Source organism: Palaemon carinicauda, chromosome 16 (genome assembly GCF_036898095.1).
Source record: "Palaemon carinicauda isolate YSFRI2023 chromosome 16, ASM3689809v2, whole genome shotgun sequence".
Taxonomy (NCBI): domain Eukaryota; kingdom Metazoa; phylum Arthropoda; class Malacostraca; order Decapoda; family Palaemonidae; genus Palaemon; species Palaemon carinicauda.
Window position 1 is genome coordinate 110,197,759 of NC_090740.1, and position 16,383 is coordinate 110,214,141.

General features: G+C 35.1%; 1 protein-coding gene across 1 annotated transcript in view; it reads right to left on the reverse strand.

The window, feature by feature from the left end:
- Positions 1–12,667, reverse strand: part of LOC137655787 (uncharacterized) — a 35,588-nt gene extending 22,921 nt beyond the window's left edge. Inside the window, exons 1-5 of the mRNA XM_068389928.1 lie at positions 12,621–12,667; positions 10,992–11,142; positions 10,208–10,335; positions 2,932–8,125; positions 1,198–1,491 (exon numbers count right to left, since the gene is read on the reverse strand). Of these exons, the coding sequence (XP_068246029.1) occupies positions 1,198–1,491; positions 2,932–8,125; positions 10,208–10,335; positions 10,992–11,087 (5,712 nt within the window). The 5' untranslated portion in view covers positions 11,088–11,142; positions 12,621–12,667. The remainder of the gene's footprint in view (positions 1–1,197; positions 1,492–2,931; positions 8,126–10,207; positions 10,336–10,991; positions 11,143–12,620) is intronic.
- Positions 12,668–16,383: the final 3,716 nt, after the last annotated feature.

Here is a 16,383-nt window from a genome sequence, read left to right on the forward strand (position 1 = left end):
ACTTATTTATTTTATGTTATTTTTGAATAACTAATAAAATAAAATACGGGATACTTAGCTTCTTTGTTAACATGTATGCTGGTCTCCACCCACCACCCTGGGTGTGAATCAGCTACATGATTATCGGGTAAGATTAATATTGAAAAATGTTATTTTCATTAGTAAAATAAATTTTTGAATATACTTACCCGATAATCATGATTTAATTGACCCACCCTTCCTCCCCATAGAGAACCAGTGGACCGAGGAAAAAATTGAGGTGGTGTTGACAAGAAGTACTGGAGTACCTGACCACAGATGGCGCTGTGGTGTTCACCCCCACCTGTATAGCGATCGCTGGCGTATCCCTACCGTAGATTTCTGTCGGCAACAGAGTTGACAGCTACATGATTATCGGGTAAGTATATTCAAAAATTTATTTTACTAATGAAAATAACATATTCCAGCAGTATGTCTATTTATCTATCTATCACGGCACTTCCCCAACTTTGGGAGGGAATCGACATTCATAAAAAATAAAACGGTTTTTATCCTCATCATTCCTCCTGGCATGAAGAGGGACTTGGCCAAATTTGGTTGGGACTGCTAGGGTGCCACAGCCCTCTCTCCTACTGCCACTACCTCAGCAGTCACCAATGATAAAAAAATATCACCAATGTATATTTAAAAAATAGACTTAGAAAGTCTACATGCAAATGAAACTACTTTAACAGAGAAGTGGTATCCTTGCTAAGTTACCATTTAAGTGGTACGTTTGCTCCGGCATCAGTCGAAACAAATGGAGATAAACTATCATTGCTCTCTGACAGAAATCTTACAATTCTGAGCAGTTCCTTTTTAAAATAAAATATCATATGTAATAAAATAGGGTTAGTATTTATGTATGTAAATCTTGAAAGCTACATCTAATGCTTACAAATTTTATAAGTATTCAGATTAAATGCAATAGTACATTAGCTTTATGACTTTTAGAACATTACAGCATTATGAAGCTTCATCTGTGGTGGAAAATGTGGGAGGTTGGGCTGTGGCACCCTACCAGTACCAGCTGAACTCGGCTGAGTCCCTGGTTAGGCTGGAGGAACGTAGAGAGTAGAGGTCCCCTTTTTTTGTTTTGTTTCTTTGTTGATGTCGGCTACCCCCCAAAATTGGGGGAAGTGCCTTTGGTATATGGATGGAGAACATTACACTACGTACCTTGGTAAAATGAAGGCCTCTTTGAAAGAATAACTCCTTATATGCCACCATTAACCTCACTTCGTCATCAGGAAGACTAAGGGATATCGGAGGAGTAACCATAGAGGTAACAATAACTCTTTTCCCTGACTCGGCAATTTCAAGGTTTTCTTTGATGATGCTCTCCAATCGCACTCTTTCATGAATAGCATGTTGGTCAAACAAGACCATCAAATTGTGTGATGAATTTGGCTCCTCGTGTAAAGTATACTTGATGTTGCAAGCTATGAACTTCTTATCAACTTGTCCCAAAACCTGGAAGTAAACAAATTAATTATAAATATAAATAATATTACTTAAAAAAGTTTTTCGTACATAAAACTAAGACAATTATATCCATCTTAAAATGAAAGAATATCAGGCAAACAGAAATTTGGCCTATATGAGGAGGGATCCTAGAGTCTCTGACAGCCACATCTCCTCTTTCAAGACAAGATTCCTTGTCAAAATTGAAAGTAAGAGTGTAAAAAATGAAGAATACTGTAGGTGTCCAGAAAGCGTAAATTAAGCGATTCAGTTAGTGATAGTTACATATTTTAAGAGAGAACTGTAGATGCCTCCTCCTCCTCCTCCTCCTCCTCCTCCTCCTCCTCCTCCTCATCCTCCTCCTCAAAAGTAAAGTGCATAAATTAATTGGCCAATTATTTCTAAATTTTATTATAAATTATTAATTTCTAATGTTAGGGTAATATTTTGTACAATAATTACCATTACAAAACCTTTGAAAATTAGTGAATATATGTATTTATGAACATGTGGAATGTATCGCGTAAATTTCTTTATTTTTGGGGGATAGAAGCATTCAAGGTTGTGAGCTTGCTCCTGGAACGAAATAAATCAGTTAACTGAGGTACTATTGTATAATAGTTGTTTTCCCCAGGACAGAAGTTCTTCTCTGGATCTGATATCCATCGAAATCAAGACACATTACTACAATCACCTTATCCCCGTTTGATCTACGAGTTACACCCATCGCAAAGGTAGCTGATTGGTTTATATAGTATTGCAATGTTTGTTTAACACTTCATTTATTTACATTAAGAATGTTCCTACTTCATAACCAGGCCTGTTCTTTTTTAAAATAATGCTACAATTTAAGAGTATAAAATTCTAAAACATTTTAAAGCATTGGCCCTTCAAAGAATGTTAAATATGCCTCTGAGAGAAACAAAGCGTAATCATTTGGCGTAGCGCATTTTTTCCTTCATACTTATAAGGGTAATTACGATATGTTCTGTTTATGCTTTGCATTCCACTCATATTTTAATAATATATGAACATTATACATATTCACTTATTTCATAAATAATTTATTTGTTCCTTTTTTATCATGATGATTCAACGTTGTGACCGACGTAAGTTAACGTAAAACGATGTAAAGCAGTTTTTATTTTTCCATTTAGTATTTAAGGATGGTCGACAAAAGGTTGGAACTAACGAATGTCGAACCGACATAAACTAGGGTGCAACTGTACTGTACCTTGTTAATGATTCAGCGGTTGCTCCAAAACCACTGAAGACCTACCCCTATTTTAAAGGACGAAAGGTTTGGACACTCTTAGGAATAAATCAATATTGAAAGACAACAGTTCAGTTTTAGTATTATCAAAATAGATTCTTAAAACATTTATAACACATGTATACTGTAAGTAAAATATATAAAAAGTTAAAATATTATTTCAATATTGATCTTACCTTACAAGATGGAAGCATTTCTTTGGTGAACTTGTACGGGTGCACAATATTATAAATCCTAACTGGTCCTCCCTTGCCTGACATTCCCTCTCCGCCTTTGACGCACGGTTCTGAATGAAGGACATCAGCATCCATAGCAAAATTATGAGGCTCCCAAAGTTGACAAATCTGGGCTACGTTTGATTCGCTGGTTTCTTCTAATGATGGTTTAGCTGCCCATTTTACAGATTCATTATCAGCTTCAAAGTCTTTTAGCAAAGAATCTATCTCGAGTGGCATTGATGACGAAAGTTTTTCGTGCGACGGCATTTCTTTCCCCTCAACAAGAGATTCCGTAGTTTCAACTGACTGCGAATGGTTAACATTTTCATTTGCTGCTGTTAATGACTCCATATTACTAGGTTTGATCAAATTTTCTGTCTTAGACTTTTCTTCTATGTTTAATTTGCTTGATGTAAGAGTGGTCTTTTTACAGGCTATTTTTTCAGCATCCCTTCTCTTTTTCCATGATAAGAATGTTGAATATCCATGACTCAAAGTGAAGTCCTGTCTTGGATGATACTTTCCATAAGGGACGTAATCGGGCTCATGAGTTAGGGGAACTTTCAGTAGTGGTGCCCCTAGTGACTGACTACTATTCCACTCTGGCATATCCTTAACAATGGGCTTGTCATATGAAGTGTTTCCAGTTCTTACATTAATATATATATTTTTCCCATTACAGTCAGAGCTCTCCTTCCAACCACTTACAATTTTAGATACTTCAGGGTTACTATTTCCAGTAAGATTAGTTTCATCTGAACAGCTGTCCAATGTTTTTGAGATGCTGCTTTCACAAAATGCACCCATATCATTACTAACAGGAATGCACGGTTTATTTTTCTTTTTGTTAAGCAATTCAGTATGACACGGTTCATTTTCGTGTTTGTTTAACATTTCTTCAGATTCATTAATCAAGGAGTCAGACCCAGTACATCTCTCCTCATCTACATTGGTATTTTTTATATCAAGAGGAGGAACCAAACAGTCTCTATTTTCAAACAAAAATCCATTTTCTTCATCATTTTTTTCTTTCATCATTTTCTTCTCAGCTTCAATGAAAAATGAATCTGATCCCGAAAAGTTTTCTTCACCAAGTTTTGCCTTTAGCGATGGTACCAAAGAAATACCTTTATCACATGGAAGTTCCTTTTCTTTAGGAAGAATACGTTCTGTATCGGCACCTTTCACCGAGATTTCCCCGGGAGTAGACTTTATTAGTGCAGGGTCATTTCTAGTATCTTCAAGCATCCCAGTAGAGCACAAAGAATAGTTGCTAATGGTTGGGAGAGTAATTCCCAAAACATCAATAGTTGAAGAAAATTCTAAGCTTTTTGATGACTCCGAGTCTGCGGTACTTGGGACGGTAAGTTGCGAGAAATGAAGTGATGGGGACTGCAGAACTTCTTCTTCTGTTGGTATCACTACATTTTCATTTCTCTTCCTATCATCAGTATCAACCGGTTTGGCTGAGACACAAGAACTGTCCTTTGGTGCTGAAGAGACACAACTTGGCATTTCTTTGGAAGACATTATGTTATTAATGTCAACATTTGTCAAAGATGTTGACTGTACTAATGAATCATTTTTTATTTGAGGAGAAAAATTTGTATTTTTCATGGAGTTTGAAGTATCATACTGACTAATTCCATCAGAACAACTTTCTGGATGTATTTCTACTGTAGTTTTACCACATGAATTATTTGGTTGTTGCTGTTGACTTCCTGAAATGCTTGACAAAATATGAAAATCACTAGATATGGGAAACTCAACTGATGTGCTCTCTTTAATAACAAAAGATGATTCTGTCATTTCCTCAATCTGATCCGAATTATCCTTAGAATTAGCATCTCCCTTGTGAATACCTTTGTAAGTCTTACTTTCAATTGCACTGTTTACCCTTATATCTGTGTCCTTTGCTGCAGAATCTCTCTCGGTACCATTCTTCTGAACTAAGTCCTTCAAAGATATCGCTGGTGTTTTAAGTTCACTAAAGCTTTGCGTTTCTTGGATGAAAGTTTGAGATCCTGGATCACAATCAGCAGAACTCCCATCCTTATAAATTTCAAAAGGTTGTGTGCCAGGATAACATGAAAAGGGTTTACCTGAAAACTTATTACAACTCTTGTCTTCTGCTTCTGGCTGAACCAGAAAATCAACAATACGACCCTCTTTAGGTATGCTATTTTCACTGCCTTCGTAACACTCACCTGATGAAGTCTTTGTAATCCCAATAATTTGATCTTTAATTACCTGACAATCAGGATGCTGGGAAAAGCTTACCATTTTCTTCTGAACAATATCTTGGTTAGTGAAATCTTTAGGAGGTTCTGGTATTACAGGAACAGTACAAAAAGACTGTTTATATTCACTATGTTGTGGAATACCTAGTTTATCAGGGAACTGATCACTACATTCCGAAGTTTTAATGTCACTGTCATTTTTAAAGGTAGAAGTCAGTACAGGAGAAAACCTAAAGCTACTGTCAAGATTTGTATCATCGTTTCCTTGGCCAATCTCATAATCCTTTGATAATTGTACATCACAATGATTTTGAGGGTTCCTCGGGTCTTCTGCATCAAGAACTTTAAATAAATCTCCATCAACTTGTGGATTATTTTCAATCAATTCACTTCCAAGATTTGATTTGGCTGCAGACCTTAAACTATATTTTACTTGTCTATCATTCTTTTCATGATTTTGCACGGTAGTTTTATCCTTCATCTTATGTGAGCATTTGCGTGAGAGGCTAGTAGTTTTCGTTTCCTCTAAATGACTCTTACCACCAGAATTTTCAAAACTTTTCTTGAACTTAAATTTTTCAAGAAATTTGCTTGATTCCTTTTTCTTCTGATATTTCAACATACCATCTTTCAGAAGACTGGAAAGAGATCTTTGTTCATTATCATCCCCTTCGGTGCACAAAGTAGAACTAGAAGGAGATTGGTCAATAGAATCTAATTTGTTAGCATAGTCAAGCAATTTATTTTTCAATGGAGGAGGTGAAGATGGTGTTTTTATTAAGTCTTGTTCTGGTGTAGACAAAGTCTTTGAAGAATATATTTCCTTTACTTTTTCATCATAAAGCTCTTTCAATTCTCTTAAAGAACTTTTCTCTGATCTATTTTCCCCCAAAAAATCAGTTTCTATCGTACCTTCTGATAATTTCAAAATATTCGTTTCAGTAGCTTTAGGACAGTTGCGTGTGTGTGCACCCACAGACTGAATATCAAGGTTCTTTTCTTCTCTCTCAAAGAGTGAGGAGCTAAATGTAGGAATATCATCCTCATTTTGGAGATCACTAACATTTGCTTCATCAATGGAATCAACGTTTGGTAGTTGAGAATGTTCTTTAACCTCTTGATTGGGACCTTCATGATCACTGTGTTCAAGTATTCTTTCCCGTAAATTTCGACTGTCTTTTCTTTCCTTTTCCAAGATACTTTTTATGTACTCTACATGGCCTTGATTATTCCTAACAGGAGAAAGATTTGATAATTTTGAATGTTCATCCACTTCTTCTTGACTGGAACCTTCATGATCACTGTGCTCTTCAAGTATTCTTTCACGTATATTTCGACTGTCTTTTCTTTCCTTTTCCAAGATACTTTTTATGTACTCTACATGGCCTTGATTATTTCTAACAGGAGAAAGATTTGATAATTTTGAATGTTCATCCACCTCACCTTGATTTGACAATTCATCATCACTGCAATTTTTCACATTTTTTTCTTGTAATATTTTACTGTCCTTTCTTTTCTTTGCAAGGACACTTTTTATGTACTCTGCATGGCTCAAATTCTTCAAGTCCTGATTATTCCTAACAGGAGATACATTACCTTGAACAGCTTTATTCAAAGTCTCATGATCATTTGTTTTCTTTGTGTTAATACCTCCTTGACATTCTTCCATTTTCTGAGGCTGCTGATTTTGGTTATCTCCGCTAGACTCCCCATACTGGCACTGTGAAGAGTTGTGATTACCATTATCATCACCATTGCTGTTATCATCTTCATTGCTGACTGGAGTAAGGTCATCAAAGTCATCCTCCTCTGGGTCAACACAGGAGATCTGATTTTCCATTTTTGTATTGATGCGTCGAACAATAAGGCTTCGCAAACCAGATAAGTTATCCTCAACACAGATTGTGCGTCCATATTTCTCTTTAGGGAGATCATCCCCAACCTTTGTATCAGCAGTTCTCTTTCGACTAAATACCTGAAGGAGAGCTTGACTGCTGTGAGGCACAGGCAAATCGTCTTCAACCTTTTCTCGACCAGATCTTCGATATCTCTCGTCTAGGGATATTACTAAGCCCTCATCTCGAATAAAGTTCAAAATCATTTCTTCTATACACAGTAAGAGCTTATCCCATTCCTTGAACTCCACTAGGGTCTTTCGTGGGTCAAAGCAAATGTCATAATCACTCAAAGGACATTCAATATTCAAAACAAACATACCATACAGTCTAAGGCCTTTAGTAGGACTGGATGGAGTCCTCCCCGGAGCTGGAGTTGTAGGATGAAGCCTACTGCTTATGATGGAGCTCCTAGTTAAAAGGTCATTCAAAAATTTGTGAATCTTTGTCTTTAACACCAATCTCTTGTTTACGTATACAAACTGAAGCGATTTTGTTGTGTGGGGTTGTGTTCCTACATAGCCCGAGACATTGAAATTATCAATGGAATGGAACACTTCTGCCAAACCTTGAGCTCTTTCTGAGCCAAACAACTGTATGAATGTAGACATTAAGCCATTACTTTTACTTGCCTGAAAGACTTGCTCATTGGTATTGTCATTTTTCAAGCAAAAAGATACATCAGGGTGCATCAACGCAAAACTTTTCAAACGAATGCAAATGTTCTCGATGTCAAGGGCCTCTTTGATCAATTTTCGTCTGACTGGCATGTTGTACATGAAGTCTTGAATGGTGATGGTAGTTCCTACACTTGGCCTCTTAGAAGCAGGAGAAACAGACTTTCCCTTTCCATACATGAAGAGTTTGGTATATGTATCTGTCGAGCCACGCGAGCGCGTCGTTACGTCAATTATGGCGGCCAAATCAACGATGCTAGCCAGAGCTTCTCCACGAAATCCATAGTAAGTGAGATTATTGGAAAGGTCCTGAAGCGAATGACATTTGCTTGTTGAGTGTCTGCAAAGGAGATAATCATTAATTGAGCATTGAAATGTATACATTCCAATTCAAGCATCATAGATATTTTAATTTTTATTGTCCCTAACTTTACAAACCTGAGTCATTTAATTAGAGTATGATTTCTGAAACTGGAAACTCGGCTTTTAGAAAACGAGGTGTTGGTAGTTATTGGCGGGTAGCAGGGAAAGCCCCGCCCTCCCGTCCCGCTGGCAGTGGACCTTGGGAGGCGCAACAATGATGACTCCAATTCTATGCCCCAAATATCCAGGTGATAGGCTACATTTCTGTTATTTAGACAGATAGACAAAAAGGAACCCCCAGCATATCCTCAATGGATATGATGTCTGCAATTTTATGCTCAAGTACAGATAATATTGTTATCCATCTTCCCCTCTTGTAAAGAGGATGGGGAAAAATGCTTCCATCTTAAACTAAAATATAATAGTTACTCGGTATGGTAGCTTACCTACAACAAGGTCTGTTCCAGTGCGACGTAATAACTTGACCACTACTAGGTCCCTATAGTCTATTCAACCTTTAAAGATTTCTAGGGTAGGGACAAGTAGAAAACATGTACTTGTCTGATCTATGAGTCTTCCTACAGAGATATCTTTTTTAGGAAGATTCGCTTTAGACCTTGAAAGTTGAGGAGAAAGGTTTGTTTCTTAAATACACCTGTTTGCTTTTTTTTTTCATTCCAGATGCTATTTACTCCCTATCAAATATACAAATGTTTTCATCAATCTTCGTATTAATAATCAAAGTAAATACTGAGGTATAGGATTCTAGTAGTATGTGAAGTATCTTTTAAGCTAACATGTACATTTTACTCTGCAGTCAACGTTCTATTCACTAATAAAAATTCAAAATCAAGATTAATTACTTCAATCCTGCATGTGCAGCATAAATTACTTCAAAAAACAGTCTTATTTAATTGTCTCTCTTCTCTTTTAGGTGAGACCTGAGGTATGTTTATCACATGCTCACTGGGGTTACTTTCCTTGGCAATACCTAGTGAAATTTCTAGTCATGATTCAAACGAAAGAATAAAGTAAATCGGAATATTCCTGGTCTACTTTTGATTTGGAGCAAGCACTTTCAACTTACACTATAAGTAAAAGCTCAAAACAAATGCAAGGCATTTGAGACAGGGAGGGAAGAAAAAAAAAAAGGAGCCCTAGATCTAATATGAGTCATAATTAACAGCAATATGTGAATTTCTTAAGCTAAAAGAGCGAATGGTAACATCAACCGAGATACAGTCGTTAGCAAAGCCACCATCCAAAGAAGAATGTGAAGCATTACGCTTAACTTTCTTCACTTTTCCTTGTCCTCCGTTAATCCAATATTTAGTAAATCTAAAACTCTTTAATCCACGGGTATTCCTACACTCGTATCTACTCTTAGCTTCAACATGCAAAGCATATCTTAGGTGAATATTAAGTTGAAAACTTATTATTACCACACTACCAAAAACTTCTTTATAAGTAAAAAATCCTCTAATATTAAAGTTAGCACCACCAAATGAGATGTTATCACAAGGGCTGACCAAACGAGAATGACAGTTTCAGAATAGCGACCATTTAGTGTAGTGTAGTTCATAAAGTATTAGATAGGAGGGTTGGTCATAAAACCCACAACTGTTCCTCTGATTTTGAAATTCTCAGCCAAGCTGAGCTTGCAAAATGCACATTGGGTAAGATTTATTGAAATAAAAAACTATAAGCAATGGGTAAGACACTGAATAAAGACCTCTCGTAAGTACAGTAATTTTTTTTAAACTGTACAGTATAGTATATTATGTTAATAAAGAATTATTTGGCTTTCAAGGCCTACAGCACCTCTTCTGACCAACAGTAGCCCTAAAAAAAAATTCAGAATTTTGTATTGTTATAACTACATAATACAAAATATCAAAATTCAGCAAAATTAGGTAATTTTACATTCTACTATTGTATTGTATTGTATTGAGCTGTTGCCCTTTCTTAAAATCAACAAGTGTTCTTGGAATCTTCATTAGTTTAAATGCAAAAGTAAAAGAGAAGAAAACATCCATTAACTTTTGTTTCACATGTTTACCTGCTCCCAAGAATCTTGAGGTTTTCATGACAAATTCCATGACCATTATCGACTACTTGAATCCGGAAGATACTGAAGTCGATAATAATGGCTATACAAGTAGCTCCTGCATCTAGACTATTCAAAACCTGCAAAGTATCAATAATGTACGGATACAGTAACTATAAACAACACATACAGCAACTACTGTATATAAAACACATACAAAAACTCCTTACATTAACATAACGGAATACAGTATAGTAACACAAAGAATAATTTATAAAAGGTACAGGTAATAAACAAAACTTACAAATTATAGGGGTATACCATTAGTTAATAGGCCTATACCTGGGAAGGTGAATCATAGCTGAAAAAATTATACCTACTTATAAGACAAAAGGTTTGTATATGTGTCAAGACTAAATAAAGGAATGTTAAACAGTTTTCAGGACATGTTGATCACCAAAAATCATAAAAAATTTTCTCAGTATGACAATTTTTTTGTGCAACTGTTGAAGAAACAGATCAGATGTGTTTCTCAAAAGTAAATTTGTAATCAAGTATCACACTTAGAACTTTAAAAGGGATGTATATAATAAAAGAAACATTATCAATGCAAGGATCTGGAGGGTTAGAGGTAGAGGGGTAAAAACAGCTTTGATTATATTAGCATGAGAACTTCAAGGTCAGTTTCATAAAATAAAAATATAAAAAACTAGTAGTAAAGCACTACCACATCAATTCCATTTGCAACAAAAACTAAACAATATTGCAACACAATTTCTCTACTTTTTATACTTACTAATTCTTCAACACACTGTCCAACACATGAGATAGAAACACCAGATCGTAACTTGGATCGCACAGACTCCGGAAGGGGAAGAATCTTGCTAGACATAGGGGATCTTTTGACTAACACCACGTATCACAGGCTATACACAAACATCATGTCCCTGTATAAATGATAGATATAATTTATTTTTCCAATGTATTCTACATATATACAGTATATAATCTTGCTGATATATAGGAATGTTGACAAGTTCACAAGGTATTGAAAATAAGTGAAATATAAATTTTAAAGTAGTTTATATATTTCTTAACTATACAAACCAAATTCTTTTAATAAAACCAGAATCTTTTGATAAGAATGTGACTACAGCAAATCTGAAATGGCCACTAAAGTTTAACTATCGACGAGTAATGGGAAAGGCCCGCTCACCCTAGACAGCCAGTGTATTACTTTTGAACTTTAGGTGAGAGGCTTGCAAGGCAGTTGAGGTGGGAAATATAACCTACAGGAATACAAACCATCAACCTTTAATAGCAAATATATCTATGAAAATTAAGTCCCCATAAATTCACAAATTCTGATTCGATAAATATCCTGGGAATAGTTAGAGCACCTGTTCATGTAAAGGAGCAAAGGCGATGAGTTTGCCAACCTTATAATAGTCTTTGCATGGGGATGCCTAAAGCATTCAGTTATGTCCGTACCACCTACAAATGGTACTGGGTCACAGGAGAACCTACAGCCTCGTACGGGATATGTTGTCCGAATACATTCGTAGCTATTGATTTGAAAACATTCTACCCATCCTCCCCCTCATCTAGGAGAATGGAGGAGGATATAAAAAAGGCAACAGAACATCTTTTAACCTGATTTAACCGGCTTATCCATTTAAGGCGTCGTCTATTACTCCTTGTAAGGATCTTCAGTCCGTTAGTGGCAGCTGTGTAAGTGTTGTAACGCAAACAGAACGCGCCTCGTCAATAGAAGATGCTCGAACTTCATGACTTGCGATAAAGCGAAAGTTGCAGATTGAGCTCTCTTAGGACAGTGATTTCAATGAGGTAAGCTACCCTTGTTGGTTACTGTTAGGATGCACCTTCTGTGCTAGGTTAGATGGTGTTCTTGTATTTTGTTTACCTTTTATAATCAGATAATGACGACAATTGAGAAGTCTTGTGTTCGGAAAAAAAACTCAGCATAAGCTAAGGATAGGGCTTCTAAAGGGGATGTGGCAGCGGGATGTAGCCCAGGGTAGCGAAGTATATGGTTAGGTTAGGTGGGGAAGTTTAGGTTACCTGGTGTTCTTGTGCTTTGTTTCCCTTTTAATATCGGACCATGTTGAAGATTGACAAGACAAGACTTTGCCAGAACCAGTCAGATAGTACATGAGCCTTTGACCTTAAACCAAATATGTGTAGTAAGGTGTAACAGGTCGTAGGAGAAGGCTTGGTGTAGACCACATAACTCTGGCCAACTAATGCAAGGGGAAAGCGGCTTCGTCTACCTACAGTATATTAAGCCGTGTCACGGCTAAATAAATAAGAGCATTGTATGTTAATTTGAATTACATGGCAAATTAAATGTGTTTGGGGAAAGTCTACTACAATAAAAAGGTTAAAAAGAACAAATCGTAGTTACTCTTGACTGAAAATCCTGAAATGACAACAACGAAGACGAATGTTTACTTTGTTTGTTTACATTTAGTGAATCAACAGAGATGGGATGTCTAGATAGAGCACCTAGTTTTCATAGACACTTCTCTACCTGTCCCTTTCTTCTGAATTTATCTACTTTTTCAAACTTTAGTGTATGCTTAAAGCAACTTTATTTTAACTTTATTTTTAATTACAGATTATTTCACAGTCAATAGTGGTAAATTTATACATTTCAATATAACCACTCCGGTCTTTGGATATCAATATGGCGTCACTTCTTTTAGGAGTAAAAAATCATAATTTATATCGGATATTTTCTACGATTTTATATAGAGCCCTTTCAGTACGTGAATTCTCCGACTCGAAAGAAAAAATTTTATAGATCTAATATTAATGTTTTTACGAGTAGTGGTGACATAAGGTTTGTTGAAAATAACGTCACCTGTTTCATTTCATTATATATTTTTCTCACTGTTATCCCTACATTAAAGGGTCAGTTGCCTGATGGGCCCTCTCCAATGCTTCCTCTTCCACCAAACCTTTTATCTTCATATCATACTTCACCTTATCTCACCATCTAGTTCTCTGCCTTCCTCTCGATCTTCTTCCTCTAACAGATTCCTCCCCAGACCTCACTCTCTCCCCACCATCCATCCTCAACACGCTCACACCACCACAGTTGTGGCACTTATAGGCTATCTCCTCTATAATCTTTATTACGCCGGATTTTCTTCTTATTTCATCGTTTTACAATATTTCGTGTAGTGATATTCAGCATTCTCATCTTTCTTCTCTCGAGATTTTCTTCCCTTTTTCGTTTTAGAGCCCAGGTTTCCAATCCATATATTACCACTGATCTTATTAAATTTCTATAGATCATGACTTTTACTTTATTGGTATTTTCTTATCACATACTACACTTGGTACCTCAACTTCCTTCAAGCTGCTTTTACCCTCTTTTCAACTGGTGAGTCTGCTGTGCTCCTGAATGAGAATCTAGTCAACATGATTGATAGGCGTATCCCTTCTCTTGTGCTAAGGTAGCGACTGAAAGACAAACCCTGGTTCAATGATGATTATAGACGCACTTATTTGGGGAAGCAGGATGCATATCAGTTTTGGAAGAGTAACAGATCAGATTCAATTTGGAATAACTATACTCAGCTTAGAGCTTTAGCTCAGAGTTTATGCTTCAAATGTAAAATAATACGATTTAACCATAAAAGAAACCCTTTCTAGTACAACCCAGGAGCATAAGTGATGGGCTACCCTTGAATCTGTACTCTTTGGAAATTGGTGTAGATGCAACAGTTCCTTCTTTACTTAAATCACATGGCTCTATGACTCTCTGTCCTAAGGAAAAGGTAACCATTTTGACTAATTGTTTGACAATAAGAAGAGCCATGAGAAACATAATCTTCCTCAGTCGTGTTTTCTTGTGGCTAAACTAATTAGTTTAGCTTCTCAGTCTCGGGAAATTAAAGCTTTTTTTTGGTAGACCTTGATGCTTATGAAGGTGTAGACCCAAATGGTATTTTCCCTTTGCATTTTATAAAGACTGCAAATTTCTAAGCTTTGAAGTTTTCTGGCATTTTCCGCAAGTTAGCAAGAAGTTCTTTTTAGCACTTGTTGGAGAGTTGGTAATGTTACTCCACTATGTAAATGTGTTTTTGGTAGCTCCAGTCCAACTTATTACCGCCCAATTTCCATAACTCCCATATTATCTAAAAAGATTTCAATAATGAGGCCCTTGTTTTTTAAACTTGAACAGTTTGGAGTGGGTGGGCCTTTACTTAGCATCATTATTGATTTTATTATGTAATAGATCACAGAGTTGTTGTTGATGGGCACCATAGTGAGTGTAGGAATGTGATAACTGGTGTTCCCCAGGCTAGTGTTCTTGGCCCATTACTTTCCATACTATATACTCGTTGTTCATTACTTCTCTTGGAGTTTATTTCATTATTTCCTTTCCTCACAAGGCTATTTTCCCTGCTGGAGCCCTTGGGCTCAATAGCATCCTGCTTTTCCAACTAGGGTTGTAGCCTAGCTAATAATAATAATAATAATAATAATAATAATAATAATAATAATTACATTTAATTCGTGATATCTTGTTTTTCCTTCAGTAAATTCGACTGCTCCTTTCTTCTACTGAACAAGATAAGCAAAACTCCTTCAAGTGATGGTATAGTCTATTAACTTCTACGTTATATAAATTATTCAAATAGTGATCTTTCATGAAAAAATATATTTTATGTGAAATAACTTGTAAGTTTATACAATGGGTATTTTTATAACTAATCCGGAAAGGGCAAACCTTGCTGTCAATTTTTTTTTAAATCTTAATTTGGGTATCGTGAAAATTAAATATATGAGGAATATGAATAGAATTGAAAATATATAAGCTACTATCATATTTGTCTTATATTTCTACGATCAAATTAATCACGTTTTTCCTCAATATATCTTTGGCAAAGATCCACAGCTCAAAGTTACTATTAGTTATTTATTTCCTTGTATAGTTATGTTTACTATCAATAAATGCCCACATAGTCACAGTATCCATAAATTTCTTGAGACTATAAGCCCAAAACAATGAATAAATATCGAAAAATCACCAAATGGAATATATATCCCATTTTTAGGAAGTTTACAGAATAGATGTGAATACACAAGATAATTGAATGATCTCTTGTATAATATTTGACTATTCTAGATTTGTTTCCCTATTATAAAATCGTTTGCCACCAGAAAATCTACATCTTTTTTATGTACTAAATCAGATATATCTTTTTCCAGGGTTGAATATTCATTATTAAAAAATTATCTTCAATTTTAAAACCATATCCTTTCTTATAGACTATAATAAATTATATTCGGTTAATGTCCCATACTATGTATTTATATGTAATATCAAAGCCATATAACCACATTATTTATATACAGTATTTCATTCAAACAAAGTTTTATACAATTGTATAAATAAAGTCGAGTTCTCAAGGATATCGTTTTTCTTTTTTTTCCTTATCAATGCCACGTGTCACATTTTTCAAAAGGTGTCTGCCACTTGTTTTACCAAACAATATGAACAAAATTCCTTTAAGATTTTTCATTTTAAAGTCAAATTGCGTATCAATACTATACAGACTTGATTGAAATTTTATTTTTAGTGATATTTTATTAAGATGTATATTTTATACTGAATTCTTTCAAAGATTAAACAATAGATATATTCATGACTAGGCCTAATCTTTAAAAGGTGTCTGCCACTTGTTTTACCAAACAATATGAGCAAAATTCCTTTAAGATTTCTCATTTTAAAGTCAAATTGGGTATCAATATTATACAAACTTGATCTAAATTTTATTTTCAGTGATATCTTATTAAAATATATATTTTATACTGAATTCTTTTAAATATTAAACAATAGATATATTCATGACTAGGCACAATCTTTAAAAGATGTCTGCCACTTGTTTTACCAAACAATATGAACAAAATAACTTTAAGAATTTTCATTTAAAAGTCAAATTGAGTATCTATATTTTACAAACTTGATCGAAATTTTATTTTCAGTGATATCTTATCAAAATATATATTTTATACTGAATTCTTTTAAAGATTGAACAATAGACATATTCATGACTAGGCCTAATCTTCAACAGGCAAAAGTTGCTATCGGCATTTTTAGATTTTATATTCTAACCAGTTTATACCTTATGAATTCAAATGATTATGACTTT